At 32.2% G+C, this 13842-nt stretch overlaps 1 protein-coding gene across 7 annotated transcripts in view; it reads left to right on the top strand.

Moving 5' to 3' along the window:
* Positions 1–13842, top strand: part of LOC118193931 (rho GTPase-activating protein 45-like) — a 341239-nt gene that overhangs the window by 168713 nt on the left and 158684 nt on the right. For all 7 annotated transcript variants that reach the window (XM_085823640.1, XM_085823641.1, XM_085823638.1 and 4 more), the window contains exon 2: positions 11211–11520. In XM_085823640.1, the coding sequence (XP_085679766.1) occupies positions 11259–11520 (262 nt within the window). In that variant the 5' untranslated portion in view covers positions 11211–11258. The remainder of the gene's footprint in view (positions 1–11210; positions 11521–13842) is intronic.

Here is a 13842-nt window from a genome sequence, read left to right as displayed (position 1 = left end):
TAACAAAATATTCTGTTAATTGCTCTAAAATTCAAAATGTTTCAAAAGCTTATTTCAGTATAATCAGATAGGTATACTTTAATTAGACAAAAAATTTCAAGCGTGTATCTATAGCAGATTTTGAGAAAAGGTACATCGAAAATGGCCAATTTAACGTTGTCGGTATAGGGGTTGCTGATACCCCTTAAATCATCGGTATTCAGATTGCATATTTACATTGAATTGTAGTATGTGTTTAATAATGAACTCCAAGTCATGTTCGAGAAGTACTACATTCTGACTTAAATATTATAAAGGTACACTTCTGAGTTTCTAAAGCTGAATGCAGAAAAGGAATTGACTATATTATTGAAATAATCAAACGCCTTTTAAGTTGTTTATGTTGCTAAAAACATTTAAAATAAATGCTGATTGCGGAAAAATAATGCAAATCATATGAGCATTTATTAAAATATTTCTTCAATTAATAGAACCAAATTACTGGATTTATAATTTATACATATAATGGAAAGTGTTTAAAAATATGAGATATTTATCAAAAGAAAGCTTAAGCGACCTCTATTGTGCGATAAATTTTATACATTTATGTAGAGCTAATATTTAGCTCATTTTTTAGGTATTAGCTTATTTTGTTAAACCAGTACCTTTAGAGAGAACGATCTGACTGCTACATGAACTACTACTGTAGGTGTAAGCCATCTTTTAAATTTATGTTTTAATTTGTTCCAATTACATTTAAATATTTTTCACAATTCGAAAAAGAAGTCTGAAGACGCCTGTTTAGGCGCCTGTATCGGTTAAAGGTGGAGCTCCGTAATAATACACGTGGGTTTTTCATTTAAATAGACTCTCGCTAACTTGTGCCTTCATCATACCTGTTGACATAGTAGTATATTTTGACTTGAGGCATTCGACTTTTGCTTAAAAAAAGTATAGAAGTGCTTTCTTTCTTCCCTCTTAAGTATCGTACCCCCAGAAAGTTCATAATCATTGCGCGAGTTCGGGGGAAGTCGCTTTAACTTTCAGGGGAAAAAATTCTTTAACATTTAAGCTTTCCTAAACCATCTACTTTCAGTCATGAAACATAAAACATAAATACAATGTAGTTTAAGAAACTGATGCCCTTCTTAATACTATTGTGATGCCGTTCATTGCAACAAGTTTCTTTTGGTTTTGGTTTTGCTTGGATAACAATTTTTTTATACCCTGACTTATTTAACTCATATTATGTTATATTTTACTTTCAAGCATAGAAAACTGAAGGTATGAATGGATAACTAGAAATTATGTGTGCATCATAAATTCAGCCTTTTTTTTTTTTTTTTTTTTTTCTTTTAGCTTTAAAAAATAAATATTAAGTTCGTTCTGGTAAACTAGAACTCAAAAATCAAATTTGAAAATATATAATCTAGTCCCTTGGTCGGATTGTGTTTTTTATCTGCCGAGTGTTGAAAATGAGCTCTGATGTAGATAATTATTATTTTAGATTAAAGATAATTATTTATCTGAATCCTTTCAAATTGTTATTGTTTTGTTATTGTTATTATAGGATATGATAATGTTTGTTGCTTTTTGGCGGAAGATGCAGGGTTTAGAATATATTTTGTTTTCTTCCGAAGTTATTTTCAGATTTATAAAAATACCTGATAACATTAGTGTTTTAAAATTACAAACACTCCAGGCTTAGAACCAAAGTACAAAATCGTAAAGTTTGGAGTTGCTTGGGCGAAGAACATAATGTTTTTAACTTTCCAATGTATGAATTTAAAAATCGTTTAAGAAATTACTGTTATTGCATTCGTAGTAACAATATTTTATTTTATTATTAAGTTAATAAGCTGCTCTTTATTGAAGTTAAGAATGAAAATTCATTATGAGGTGGTTTAGTACGACGGCTGTAAACTTTTTAAACTACGTAGAAAGCATCAAGTTAGGCTTTACTATGGATTTTTTTAATGGCTATTAACTGCTAAAAATTAGTAATAAATACCCGGAAGTGCTTTGAATTAAACTACTTGTCAGCGAAAAACATTATTAATTACGCGGTATGTAAAACGGAATAAATATGAAATTAGTTGTTCCATTTAAAGTAATTAGAAAACAAAACAGCCAATGCTCAAATTAAATAGGTCAAAGGTCAAGGACAATTTCTTTTACTTGTTCTCCCCTCCCCCCCATCAGTTTTTCTTTCCTGTTTTCGATCTCTCAGAGGCTATGTTCTTTGCTGTTTCGTAAAGTTTTTATTATTTTTCTTTTCTTTTTCTTTCTTTGTATGATGTTTTTCTTAATGATGTGTTGTCCCTTGAAAGGTGGGTGAGATAATTTTAGTTCCTTCTCGCTGGTTTAAGCGTTTGAAAACAGATGCGTCTGCACTTTCTCTCCTTTCCGTTTTAGTCTTCTTTCATGAAACATTTAATTCCTGACTTATGTTTTATTTCGCAACAAAGATTCTTTAAAGAAAATCGTTGATAGACAGAAAGAATTCAGGTTCCACTAGTATAAAAACATAGTCTTTGATTTATGGGTTAGTTTTGGCTTTATTGATCCTTTAATTATCAATTTATGTAATTATTTTTGTAATTTTACAAACATAATTATATGAAATGTATATGGAATATGAAAGCAAATGTAGCTTTTTTATTGTTAATGGCGTTAGTTAAAAACAGAGATTTTTCTGAAAATATTAGTCTTTTCAGAGGACAGAAATAATATCAAACCTTTTTAATTATAACTGCGCTTAGTTACTTTTTAATATAAAAACTGATCTGCTTGAATTATATTTAAACTAAAACGAATTCAACATATTTTCCTTGAAAAATCAATAAGAAAAAACAATAATTTTAAACCAACAGAATACCAGAATCGTCTCTCTCTTTCTCTCTTCTGCTTTTCTATTATCTTAAATTTTACTTAGACTCTTTTAGATCCTACCTAGATACTGCTTTCTATTAGCCTAGAACCTTTAGTTTTAAGCTTACCTTCAAATCTCTTTATCTTTAATCATTTATACAACACACTCTCAGCTCTCGTATTTGGTCGAGCTTAACGTTTTTAATGTCCTCCATTATAATATTTTTTTTTCAGTTTACTCTAGTCGATTCACCTTTTGGTGGATCGCAAAAAATCACACGTTTACGTTTCATTCTCTTATCAACATCTTTATCAAGTTTACAAAATATTTTAAATAAAATAATATGAAGTAAGTACATTATATATAAAGACAAAGTGCTAAACAAAGCACTAATTGAAAATGGGAAGCAGACGCGAAACAAACCTTGACGAAAATTGCCAAATGAACCGTATTGAATAGTATCTCTTACGGCAAGAATATTCGTTATACGGATGCCGGATTATTCCACTTTTACTGTAATTTTTGAGCTATGCCTTGAGGCAAGAAATACAATTATTTACAATTGTATTTATTAGTACTATGGTGATGCGTATAGAGAAGCAGTTATCCGACTTTTGATCATCCGACATTCTGTTTCTTTACACGTACCACGAAGGTATGATTTATACTAAAAAACTGTGAGGATTTTTAACAAAAATGGTAACCATAATGAAAAGTGTCATTATTATCGTGTTCTTATTATTATTACTGTATGCTGCATTGTGCGTTCCATTCAATATGCACTGCCAATGTTTTTTCCAAGTGAGTGAAATTGTCGGAAGAGCAATCCCGACTGCATATTTCACAAGTGCACATCTGTGTAGCCACTGAGGGAGTGGCTTCTAGGATGGACCAATCGATATGCAGTAATATTTCTGTCATGACATATGACCTTTCGCGTGCTTTAATATTTAGGCAAGATGTTTGAAAATATTTTGCAACGCAATTTTCTGTACAAAATAATTAAAGGCATCGTCCATTTCTTCTGAAAATGTTCATTCCGAAGTTGGATCAAATATAAGCAAATGTGAAGATTTCACTACCTGGTTGAAAGGATTTGAAACAAATAAAAACACACGTTGGGTACTCCGCAAAAATTATCGATGTGAAATATTACTTAACATGTGGTAAATAAGATGAAGAAAGAAATATCTGATAAATATCTGAGCCCAAAATGCTATCTTTACATAAAACTATGCATATGAGAAAAATATTTACACCAATTATATATGTAATAGAAGTCAGCACTTTTTATTGCAGTCTATATGAAAAAGATGTTCTATAATAATAGACAATGCAGAATTTTATTCAAAGTGAACTTTACTAATTTGCATTCGTATACATTTAGTGTGTTAAATTTCACATTTAATAACTGCTCACTCTTAAATGTAGTAGTGTCTTCTCCAGAAATACTCATCAAATAGAATGAATTTATTTTATTCACAACGAATATATTCAACTTATTAACATATAACTTTTAATGTTAATAATGGATATAATCAGATCACACACAATACATATTCTGAATCTTACACTTTAAAAATCAAAAGAATGCCAGCACTGAAATAAGAAAACACTAGATTCATTGGAACACTTTCCGTCCTTCTCAGCTCAATTAAAAAAAAAAAAAAAACTATACACTTGAATTCTGTTAATCCACAGGTATTAGTAAATGCGTAATATTCGAAGCTAATTATAGCTTGAGTCATTTTATCGATGTAAAGAGCGATAATATGCCGTGAACATCAATCTAAATATTAATGCGAGATAAAAAATCGCGAAAGTGAAATGTCAGCGATTAATTAAACTCATAAAACGAAAGCACTGTGAGATTTTTTACTATTACTCCATATATTTTTAACTGCGAAACAAATGCAAGTTAAAACGTAAACAACATGCGCGAAGATTTAGTGTCACAAAAATAATAAAAGCTCATTGGTCCATTTTCGAAACCCCTCCCTCTGGCTACGATGATGTGCACTTGTGAAATATGCATCCCGACTTTGGCATTAATTAGTTTTTCACAAAACAGCTTCATTTTTATCATAAAAATTTTATTATTATCTTTAATATCTGTTAATAATGTATTTTTTTTTCTACTATACATCTTCTTTGCTGTATCGTAATAGATCAGTCTTTTTTTTTTTTTTTTTTTAAATTTAATTAGTGCTTATCGTAGGTATAAAAAATAAAAAAAAGACATACTATTTCAAAGTGCAGTAATTACATCTATATGCACCAAATTTGCAATCAAATATTATTTTTTGTTTAGAGGGTCTACCTTCGTAACCCAACTTTGGCAGTTCTGTGTTACTCTGTTCTCTGTTACTTAGCCACTTCTGGTTTCACGCCCATTTTTCAGTCCTGTTCACGTTAGATATAATCGGAACCGGGACACTGTTGCTGTTTTGTTCCAAGCTTTCGAAATTCCGATTTTAAAATAAAGATTTAATTATTTAATTTTTATAGTTTTTTAATAGATTGGTAATATATTTGAAATCGCTTGTCTGTTAATTTTGCCGTATTTTCGCATGTGCTACAAGTAATTAAGTATGCGCTGTTTTGAAAATTCCTTTTCTCCAACATAATATTTTATCTCTTAAATCAGGGTTTCTTAAACTGTGGGTCGCGACCCCCTGGGGGGTCGCCAAAAATTTTAGCAGGTTTGATATTTCTTTAACTTATAGTAATTTTACAATTACCAAATATGTTTACACAATGTATCTGAAAATAGATAAAGATAAGACAATGCAGACAAAGAAAAAAAAAAAGAAAACGTTTCGACGCATTCTTTTCATAATATAAACGTTCATTTTCCTTGCTCTGCACGTGACGCTGTCATTTCGTCTGTTACTTATTTAAATTTTTCACATTGTTCTATGTCTTAAAATTAGAAATTAAAGATAATGACCTAAAACTGCAATAGTATATTACAATACAAGTGAAAAAATTGACAGTTTCACTGACGCCTGTGTCGGATTTGCTTAATACTTAGGGGGGAGCCCAAAATTTTTGTAAATATTATGAGGTCCTTGGGGGTCGCGAAAAAATCTCAGCGATAAAAAGTTTAAGAAACCCTGTCTTAAATTATAGCAGACTAATTAAAGACAAACACCCTTGATTCATAGTTACTTAACAGCTAGGTGGCGATATCCTCTAGTAACAAGTCCTTATCAAACAAGGGAGTGTAAGAAACTATACATTTGTATTCTTCGTGAATCATCATGTTAAGCTGCGTTGCTGAAATACTACATTTCCCTTCAAATGTCAGGGATCAGGTGCAACTGCGCAGCGCCCCCTATTAGTCAACGGTATTTTCCTAACGAATGTCGCGCTTCGTTAACGTACAGGTGTGAGTATCCTCATCTTCCTGCTTTTCAGGGACGTTAGAAAGATTTGGAAAGGTTGCTTCAATCATCGCAAATAGAATAGAATAGGATATTTTATCTTTTTGAGCTGCCTTCATTTTGTTCACTTTGTGATATTTTTCAAAGTTACAGGAAGAGGAAAGTTTTTGTTGGCTTTTTTAATTGTGTTTGACTGGTGTGTGGTTCTAGCTATCTTTTCATCTCGTTTCCCCTCCCCTCCTGCACACGAAGGAAAGGGAAATCATTACGTTTGGAATTTCGACAAGTTTGTCTTTCGGCTTGTTTTTGAAATTACTAGATCAGTGGGTCATGTGAGAGAGAAAAAAAGGCAATACTCGTGTACGCACTTTAAAAATCTCTCTTTTGATATGAATTAGTCACTTGAAAAATGGTTTAATATATAAAACTTTATTATTTAAAAAACATTTAGCTACCGTATCTCTATTGTCGATTTTCTTCTAAAGGAGTTGGCAGGTAGCATATTTTAACATTTAATCAATCTTTAATTATAGAAGATTTTTATTTGTTTGAAATCTAATTTGAAATTTATTAGGAACTGAAAATAGTTTATAGTCAAGGTTAGTGGGAATTTATAGCGACAAGATTTCTGTGCCGTGATCTGTTTGCCTTATCGTCATTATGAGACGTTTCAAGATTTTGATTACCAAATTTATGTTTTCAAAAATCGCGGTTTCTTCTTGGAACGGACGGGGAGGATACTTTTTATCCAAATATGTCTAGAAGTTAAAACATGCTAGAAATTAAAATATGCAATTTACTTTTATTATTGCCACTAAAAATGTTTCTCTTTGGAACAAAAAATAGCTTTTTCTTTAAATTAATATAACTTTAAATCTCATTTTGGAATCTGAACTGTTTGAATTGACTTGTGAAAAATGATGTCATTTTTCTTTACTTCAAATCTACGAAAGAGTAAATGTGTGATCTGAAAATAGTGTGATTTTTCTTTGCCTTCGACAGTACCCTTTTGTAATTTACACTTTAACATTCGAAATTATTCAATTATTCAAATTTTGTGCTGATAGAAACACTAGCAAGGACGTTTTATCATGCCTTATACCTACATTATAATTTTTAGCGAAATGAAAAAATTTCTGAGGTAAAAATTTTTTAAGATTATAATGTATTCCATTACACATGTTTAAAAAGGTTAGGAAGAGCTTTAAATGCTTCTACAATTTCTAACGACAAAAAAATGCCAAACATTTGGGTATATGAGGGTTTTTTGCTCCTTTTATTTGTCATAAATAAAAAATATTTGAAAGAAAAGTAATATTTTTCCTAATTAATAATTATCCAATTATTAATCCAAGTTATTAACCAAAATAATAATAACACTAGATCTGTTGTAATATTTCAAAGGTCAAAGCTTGTGATGATATAAAACAATTTCTTTAAGAAGCTGACTTTATTAAACTGCTGTTTAAGCCACCTATCTGAAAATGAGAAAAATCGGACAGTGGCATTTAGTTTAAGCTCCACTAGAACTGAAGCTAAATCTATTAGTCTATCTAACTAAATAAAGCTATCAAGCCACTGTCTAGCTAAATCTACTAGAACAAATAGCAAAGCTTTCGTCTGTGTGGTTAAAGGTAGACAATGCTGATGCTAGGCACAAAATTCTAAGCTCTTATTATCTACACAAAGTTATTAAATTATTATCTACGCAGAGTTATTAACTACACAGAATTATTAGTGATTAAATCATTAATTTATTATTAGAAAGTTAAGAAATTATAGCTACAATTAATATTCATAAGATCGTTTCTTGAAAATATTGATATTCTAAATATTTTAACTATCGGAATCACGCCTGGTTTTAATTAGCTCGTGTAATCAGATTCCAAAATGAGATTTAAAAGATACATAAAATTCGTATGTATCTTTTACTTTTTCCTCTTACCAATATTTTCTTTCGAGTAGCTGCATATTTTTATTTGTTTATTTTGTATAAAAAGGCTGAGTCGAGAGGGATAATAATTTATTATTAACATTAGAAAGAGGGGAACATCTCTAAATTATAGCTTAATTAATTTTTTATATTTATAGCCTTTATTTTTAATCCCAAACATTATAAAAAATTAGTACGTTTTTCGTTTTTTATGAGTTTATTTCTGAAGAAAAATTGCTAAAAAAGTTAAACAATCTGTGTCATCTTTACAAGGGCGCGCGCACGTGAGAGAAGTGTTCCTGGGACGACGAGACAAGTATAATAAGATGTTTTTTCTGACATGCAAATGTCCTATTTTAATCAGAATCAGTATTACTATGCTTCAGATATGCAGCCCTGCTTAATCAGAAAGAGAAAATAGTCTGGTAGGTCGTAGTGAAATAATGTGTCACTTTGGCTATGTGCTATAGCTATAAGCATTTCGTCTAGATTGTCGCTTCAGTTTTTGGTGTCATGCAAACAGATAACACTATAATTTTGGAAATCGATGCTTTAATATCCTGCCTTTGTAAGATTTTCATTATTGTAACAATTTGGTATATTCTAAATGTATTTTTTTTTTTTTTTATTATTCTCGTACGGGATTTTTGGTATATGGCATTAACATGCCAAAATTCTCCCCTTTCATAGAGAAAGATAAATGTGTCCTTCCCTATTTAATACAAAATGAATGGACATGTGATCGTTGTTTTAAATGGGTACAAGCTAATAGCTTTAAATTATAACTCTGCTATAGTAATTTTAATATTAGCTTTTATATGTAAGAAAATGATGCATGTAATAATTTGTGCTTTAAAAATGGAAAAGAATCGTCACTTACTATTAATTTAAAATAATATATTACATAGAATTAGTATAATGAATGTACATAAATATTTCTCAATATTTCTGTGTTTTATTTATTTAGTAAGCTATGAAACGAGGTATAAAACTATTTTAAAACGAGTATAAAACTGATTTAAATTGGCATCATTTAAACTGGCACAGTGTTTTTAATCCAAAATGTGTGAGGTCTACCGTTTAAACTGAGTACTGTACAATCCCAGGTAATTCAGGTTCGAATTGTCTAAAATAATAAGTGTTTTACTGTATATTTAAGAACTTTAATTACAGCTGCATAAAGGGAAGCAATATCGTTAAATTAATAAATTCGAATTGAAGTATTTTTATTCATAATAATTTCTTTTAATCAGTTATTTAGTTTTTACATAGGTTGGCCCTCTTCATTGTAGTCTTCTTTAACGTCTCATTCGCTTTATCCTTGTCACGGCCTTCATCTTATTATTCTGTAGTTGCTTATCCTTCTGATTTGAGATCTCGATCAGTTCTATGAACTGTTATACGAATTAGAACGGCGTGTCTTGTATAAGTAAGATGAAAGAAATAGTAATCCAACATATTTCAGTTCATTCATCAATGTACTGATTATATCCTGTGTAACTATTAGACATTATATCGACTAAATTAAAATTAATCATTACAGCTTTTGTGATTTCCGAAGTTAATTCTAACTGCTTCAAAAATTGAATACGTTACCTGGCATCTTCTCGGGTATAACTGGCATTCATAAAAAGTTAATTGTTTTTGGTAATGTTATATGTAGAAACAGGGCACATAAATGAACATAATTTATAGAATTTCATAGAGTACTAGAGTTTTATTTTTATGATTAAAAATAATGATATCCTATATAAAGTTTTCTTAATAAAAGTAGTATAATTTCTGGCATTAAATTAATTCAATATTTTTTAAATTAAACCTATTTTACTACTTCAAAAGCAGAAACCTAGGTGAGCAGCCTCAGAATTGGTAACCTTTTTTGCAAAAATCTATGCCATTCTAAGTTTTTCCCTCTGATTTTACATTTTACATGGCATGTGTCTCTTCCATATAACTTTACATTTATCCAGAACTATAGTGCGATCTCATGTAAAATAATTCTTTAATTTTGCATAAATTCTATAAATATTTATATTACAAATAATCACACCCGATATCTAGAAAATTAATACTAATCATAATATTGATCTTACCTTTTATATTATAATTTATCATACCTCGCTCTTTGAGAGAAAATAGTAAAATTTAAGTTTATTCAAAATTTGATTTTGGCGTTAGCTGTGTAGAAAAATTGCAAGTTTTAATGGACTTCATGCCTGTCATCCTTGAAAGAGAGCTTTCTGTAAACCAGAGGCCAGTTTAATACAGAATTTTCGTCTAAATTTAAGTCTAATGAAATAGGTGTGGCATCTTTCTACATATGAATTTGAAATATTTAATTGATGTTTATTCAAAGCTAAAAGCGCATTTAAAAAAAATTCTTCTGAATTAGAATTATAATTCTACAGCATAGCATCTTATTGATTGAATTGGAATTATTTGAATATAACAAAGCATACTAGGCCTATCTGCTTAAGGGAAATAAAATCCTATGAGCCAGTAAGAAAAAGAGGTGCATGTCATTATTATTTTCATAATGAATATCATTTTTTGAAATTTTCAAGTTATTCGTTTCATCTGCCGAAGAAAATTCTGAGCTGATTCCTACAGGAAGTAAGAAAGAAAATTATTATTGTGGCTGAACAGTCTTCTGGGCTGAAAAAAAAATCAAATTACTTGGTACTAAAAAAGCAGAAATTGAAAACATGGGATCACTCTTTTTGCAACGATTTAATACACATTATTCAAGCGTGAAAGCTATATGCGTTGATGCTTAATCAATATATTTCAATATTGTACTAATTTTTCAAAAGTTTTCTGCTTGAGGCTTATCTAGTTATGTTCAGAGGTTGCAAAGCTGTATTTCCAAAAGATGCTGCTGCAGCTTCGAAATTGAATTTTTCAGTAATATAGTTAAATTCTTGTGGATATTCACTATATTATAATGTGGCGTAGTAAAAGACTGACTCTTCAAATCAACATTTTGATGTGTTTTATGAGTATTACATAAAATATCTTATTCTTTTGCATTTATTTTCAGAGCTGCCCGGCTGAAGAAGTATACGCAGTTCGCAGACTTTCCTCTCGAATGGAAGGTACCGCCCCGAGTTCTGCAGCCCCAGCTGCAGAACCACCAGCTTCTCAGAGCCGGAGTGCGAGTGGGGCCAGCGCCACCTCGTTGACCGGGGCGACGGCGGCCGCCCGCTCGCTCTCTATGAACTCGGTGAGCAGCGAAGGCTCAGCTGAAAGCCATGTGGTGGAACAGGAAGACATCATCGTTCTGACGCACGATGTCAGGAGTTTCAAAGAGGCCTTGGGGAAGCTCAGGAGGATATTTCATCCAGAGAGAGGTAAGCTGTACATTACTTTTGCGTTCATTTTTATTATTTTTTGTGCAGGGATACGAAATCGAAAATACTATGTATCGTGGCCTATAAAGGTTTAGGTCTGAATTCAGAAAAACCTGATATTGAAGGAAATTCCCTTTATGATTGATAATCTTCCTACGTACATGCCTTCTAACGTTGTATATCTCCTGGTATGATCATATAAAATTTCTGAATGCTTTCTGGAAGTCAGATAGTGGAATGCTTTTCATTTTGTTGTTTCTGAATCGATGAAGTGATGTCAAAATTATGTGGTTCAAAGTTATTTCTCATTTAGAGGACAAATATCAATCAATAGCATATCAAATTTGGAAGAAAAATAATGATTAATAAAAGTAACTTTTCTCTTCGCAATCAAGACTTGTTGATAAATGTATTGTACGAAGTGGCACCAAAAATAAATTCCTAATGTAAATAAATCTTATAAAGTATTTCTTTCGCCTTCTTCTTGTAGTGGTCAGCACGCTCGACGCATATTCAAGAGGCCCGTGATTCGAGTCCCGGCGAAGGTGTTGCTTTTGAAGTCTCCTGCTTCTAAAAAAAATCCGAATGTCTCTTCAATGGGGCCCGAACTAAAAGGGTGGTGGATGATGATTCTCCACCTCCAGGATTTGGCGTTTGGATCCGAGTATATAAGGTATTTCTCCCGCCTTTTTAGCATGCCTCCGAGGTGTAATGGTCAGTACGCTCGGCACGTATGCGAAAGGTCCGTGGTTCGAGTCCCGGCGAGTAATGCTCATTTCTCTTGTCTCTTGCTTTCCAAAAATATCTAATGTCTCTATAATTTAATCTTTCAAAATTAGTCCCGTAATTTACGAATATTACGTTGATTCTTGTTGTTGCCTTGACACCTCCAATAAGGCACAACTGTTTGTAAGAATATATTGTCTGAGCGGCACCGAGGAACTAAAATCACTAGCGAGCCCAAGGACCTCTCAAGAGGCAGAATAAAAAGGAAAGAAGAGGATCAGACCCTTGGATCCTACCCCCGAGTGTTCTTCATCGAAACTGGAGCGGAGCTGTACAAGTTAGGGTGGTCGGACAATACCACTACGATAGGGTTTCGGCCCAGGAACCAGTGTGACGTAGCCTGCGGCCACCTAACAGAACTACTAATGAAATGATGTCTCGCCCACCTCTTACTTACCGTCCTATGCTATTAATCACGCATCTTTTTAATGAATGGCATACTTATGTCAGCCAGTAAGTCTTCGAAAAGATGTGAAACTACTCATTTTTCATGACTCCTGCTTCCCCCCCCCAAAAAAAAATACCTAATGTCTCCTCTACAGTGGCGCCCGAACTAAAAGGATGGTGGATGATGATTCTCCGCCACAAGGATTTGGCGATTGGGTCCCCTAATCCCCAGTCGCCCTTTGAAATTGGGAATGTATACGGTATTTCTCCCACCTTCGTAGTGTAGTGGTCAGCACGCTCGGCGCGTATTCTAGAGGCCCGTGGTTCGAGTGCCGACGAAGGTGTTGCTCATTTTTCATCTCTCCTGCTTCGAAATAACCTAATGTCTCTACAATCTTTTCAGAAATTGCGTCTTGCTTCTTTGTGGAACACAGAGTGAATATAGCAAAATCTTCTTGTGAATTATTCTTTGTAAATAAATATTTTAAAAAAATCCAGCATGTTCTTCATTTGAACTTTTAAAAAAGAAGTATCGAGAGCGCGGACGGTGTTTGCGGTTTGCCTCGGTGGTTATGAAATTATGAATTATGAAATTATGAAATTCTCTCTGCTTCTGCTCTTGCAAGCAAATTCTTTCATTTTCACCGTTTGAATTCGTAACAGCAGATATAGACTGCATAAGTTTAAAATTTCCATCAAATCTTCTGCCTGATAGTTTAAAAAAAGGCTGAGGCTTAATATTAGTAGTAGTTATTTGGAAAGTAGACTGGAATTGATTGACAAAAATCAGCTTTGTATTTCATAAAGACACCGCGTAGGTTTCTGGACAGCCAGAGAAAAAGTATAATTTTTTTCCCAACGAACCGTCAGAAGTCTGAGAGCATTTTGCTTCATCTGTCACATCTAGTACGTACACTTAATGCCACAACAAAAGTATACTGAAGACCTATGAACTATTGTGCCTTTGGTCTCTTGAAAAGAACTCATTCTAAGCGCAAAGCACCACGATTGACAGACTCTGGGAAGTAGTGGAAGAGGGTTGGAAATCAATGATCCTGGAAATTTTACGAAAAGCCCTTCTATCATGGAAATCATAATGCAGTCCAGATAAAAGGCTACCAGACCAAACATTCAAAAAAATATTCTTAA

The sequence above is a fragment of the Stegodyphus dumicola genome, chromosome 9 (genome assembly GCF_044657685.1).
Source record: "Stegodyphus dumicola isolate Sdum_Otavi_A_Nest chromosome 9, ASM4465768v1".
NCBI classification, from domain to species: Eukaryota; Metazoa; Arthropoda; class Arachnida; order Araneae; family Eresidae; genus Stegodyphus; species Stegodyphus dumicola.
The sequence above is the reverse complement of the archived record's forward strand: the minus strand, read 5'-3'. Positions and strand labels throughout refer to the sequence as shown.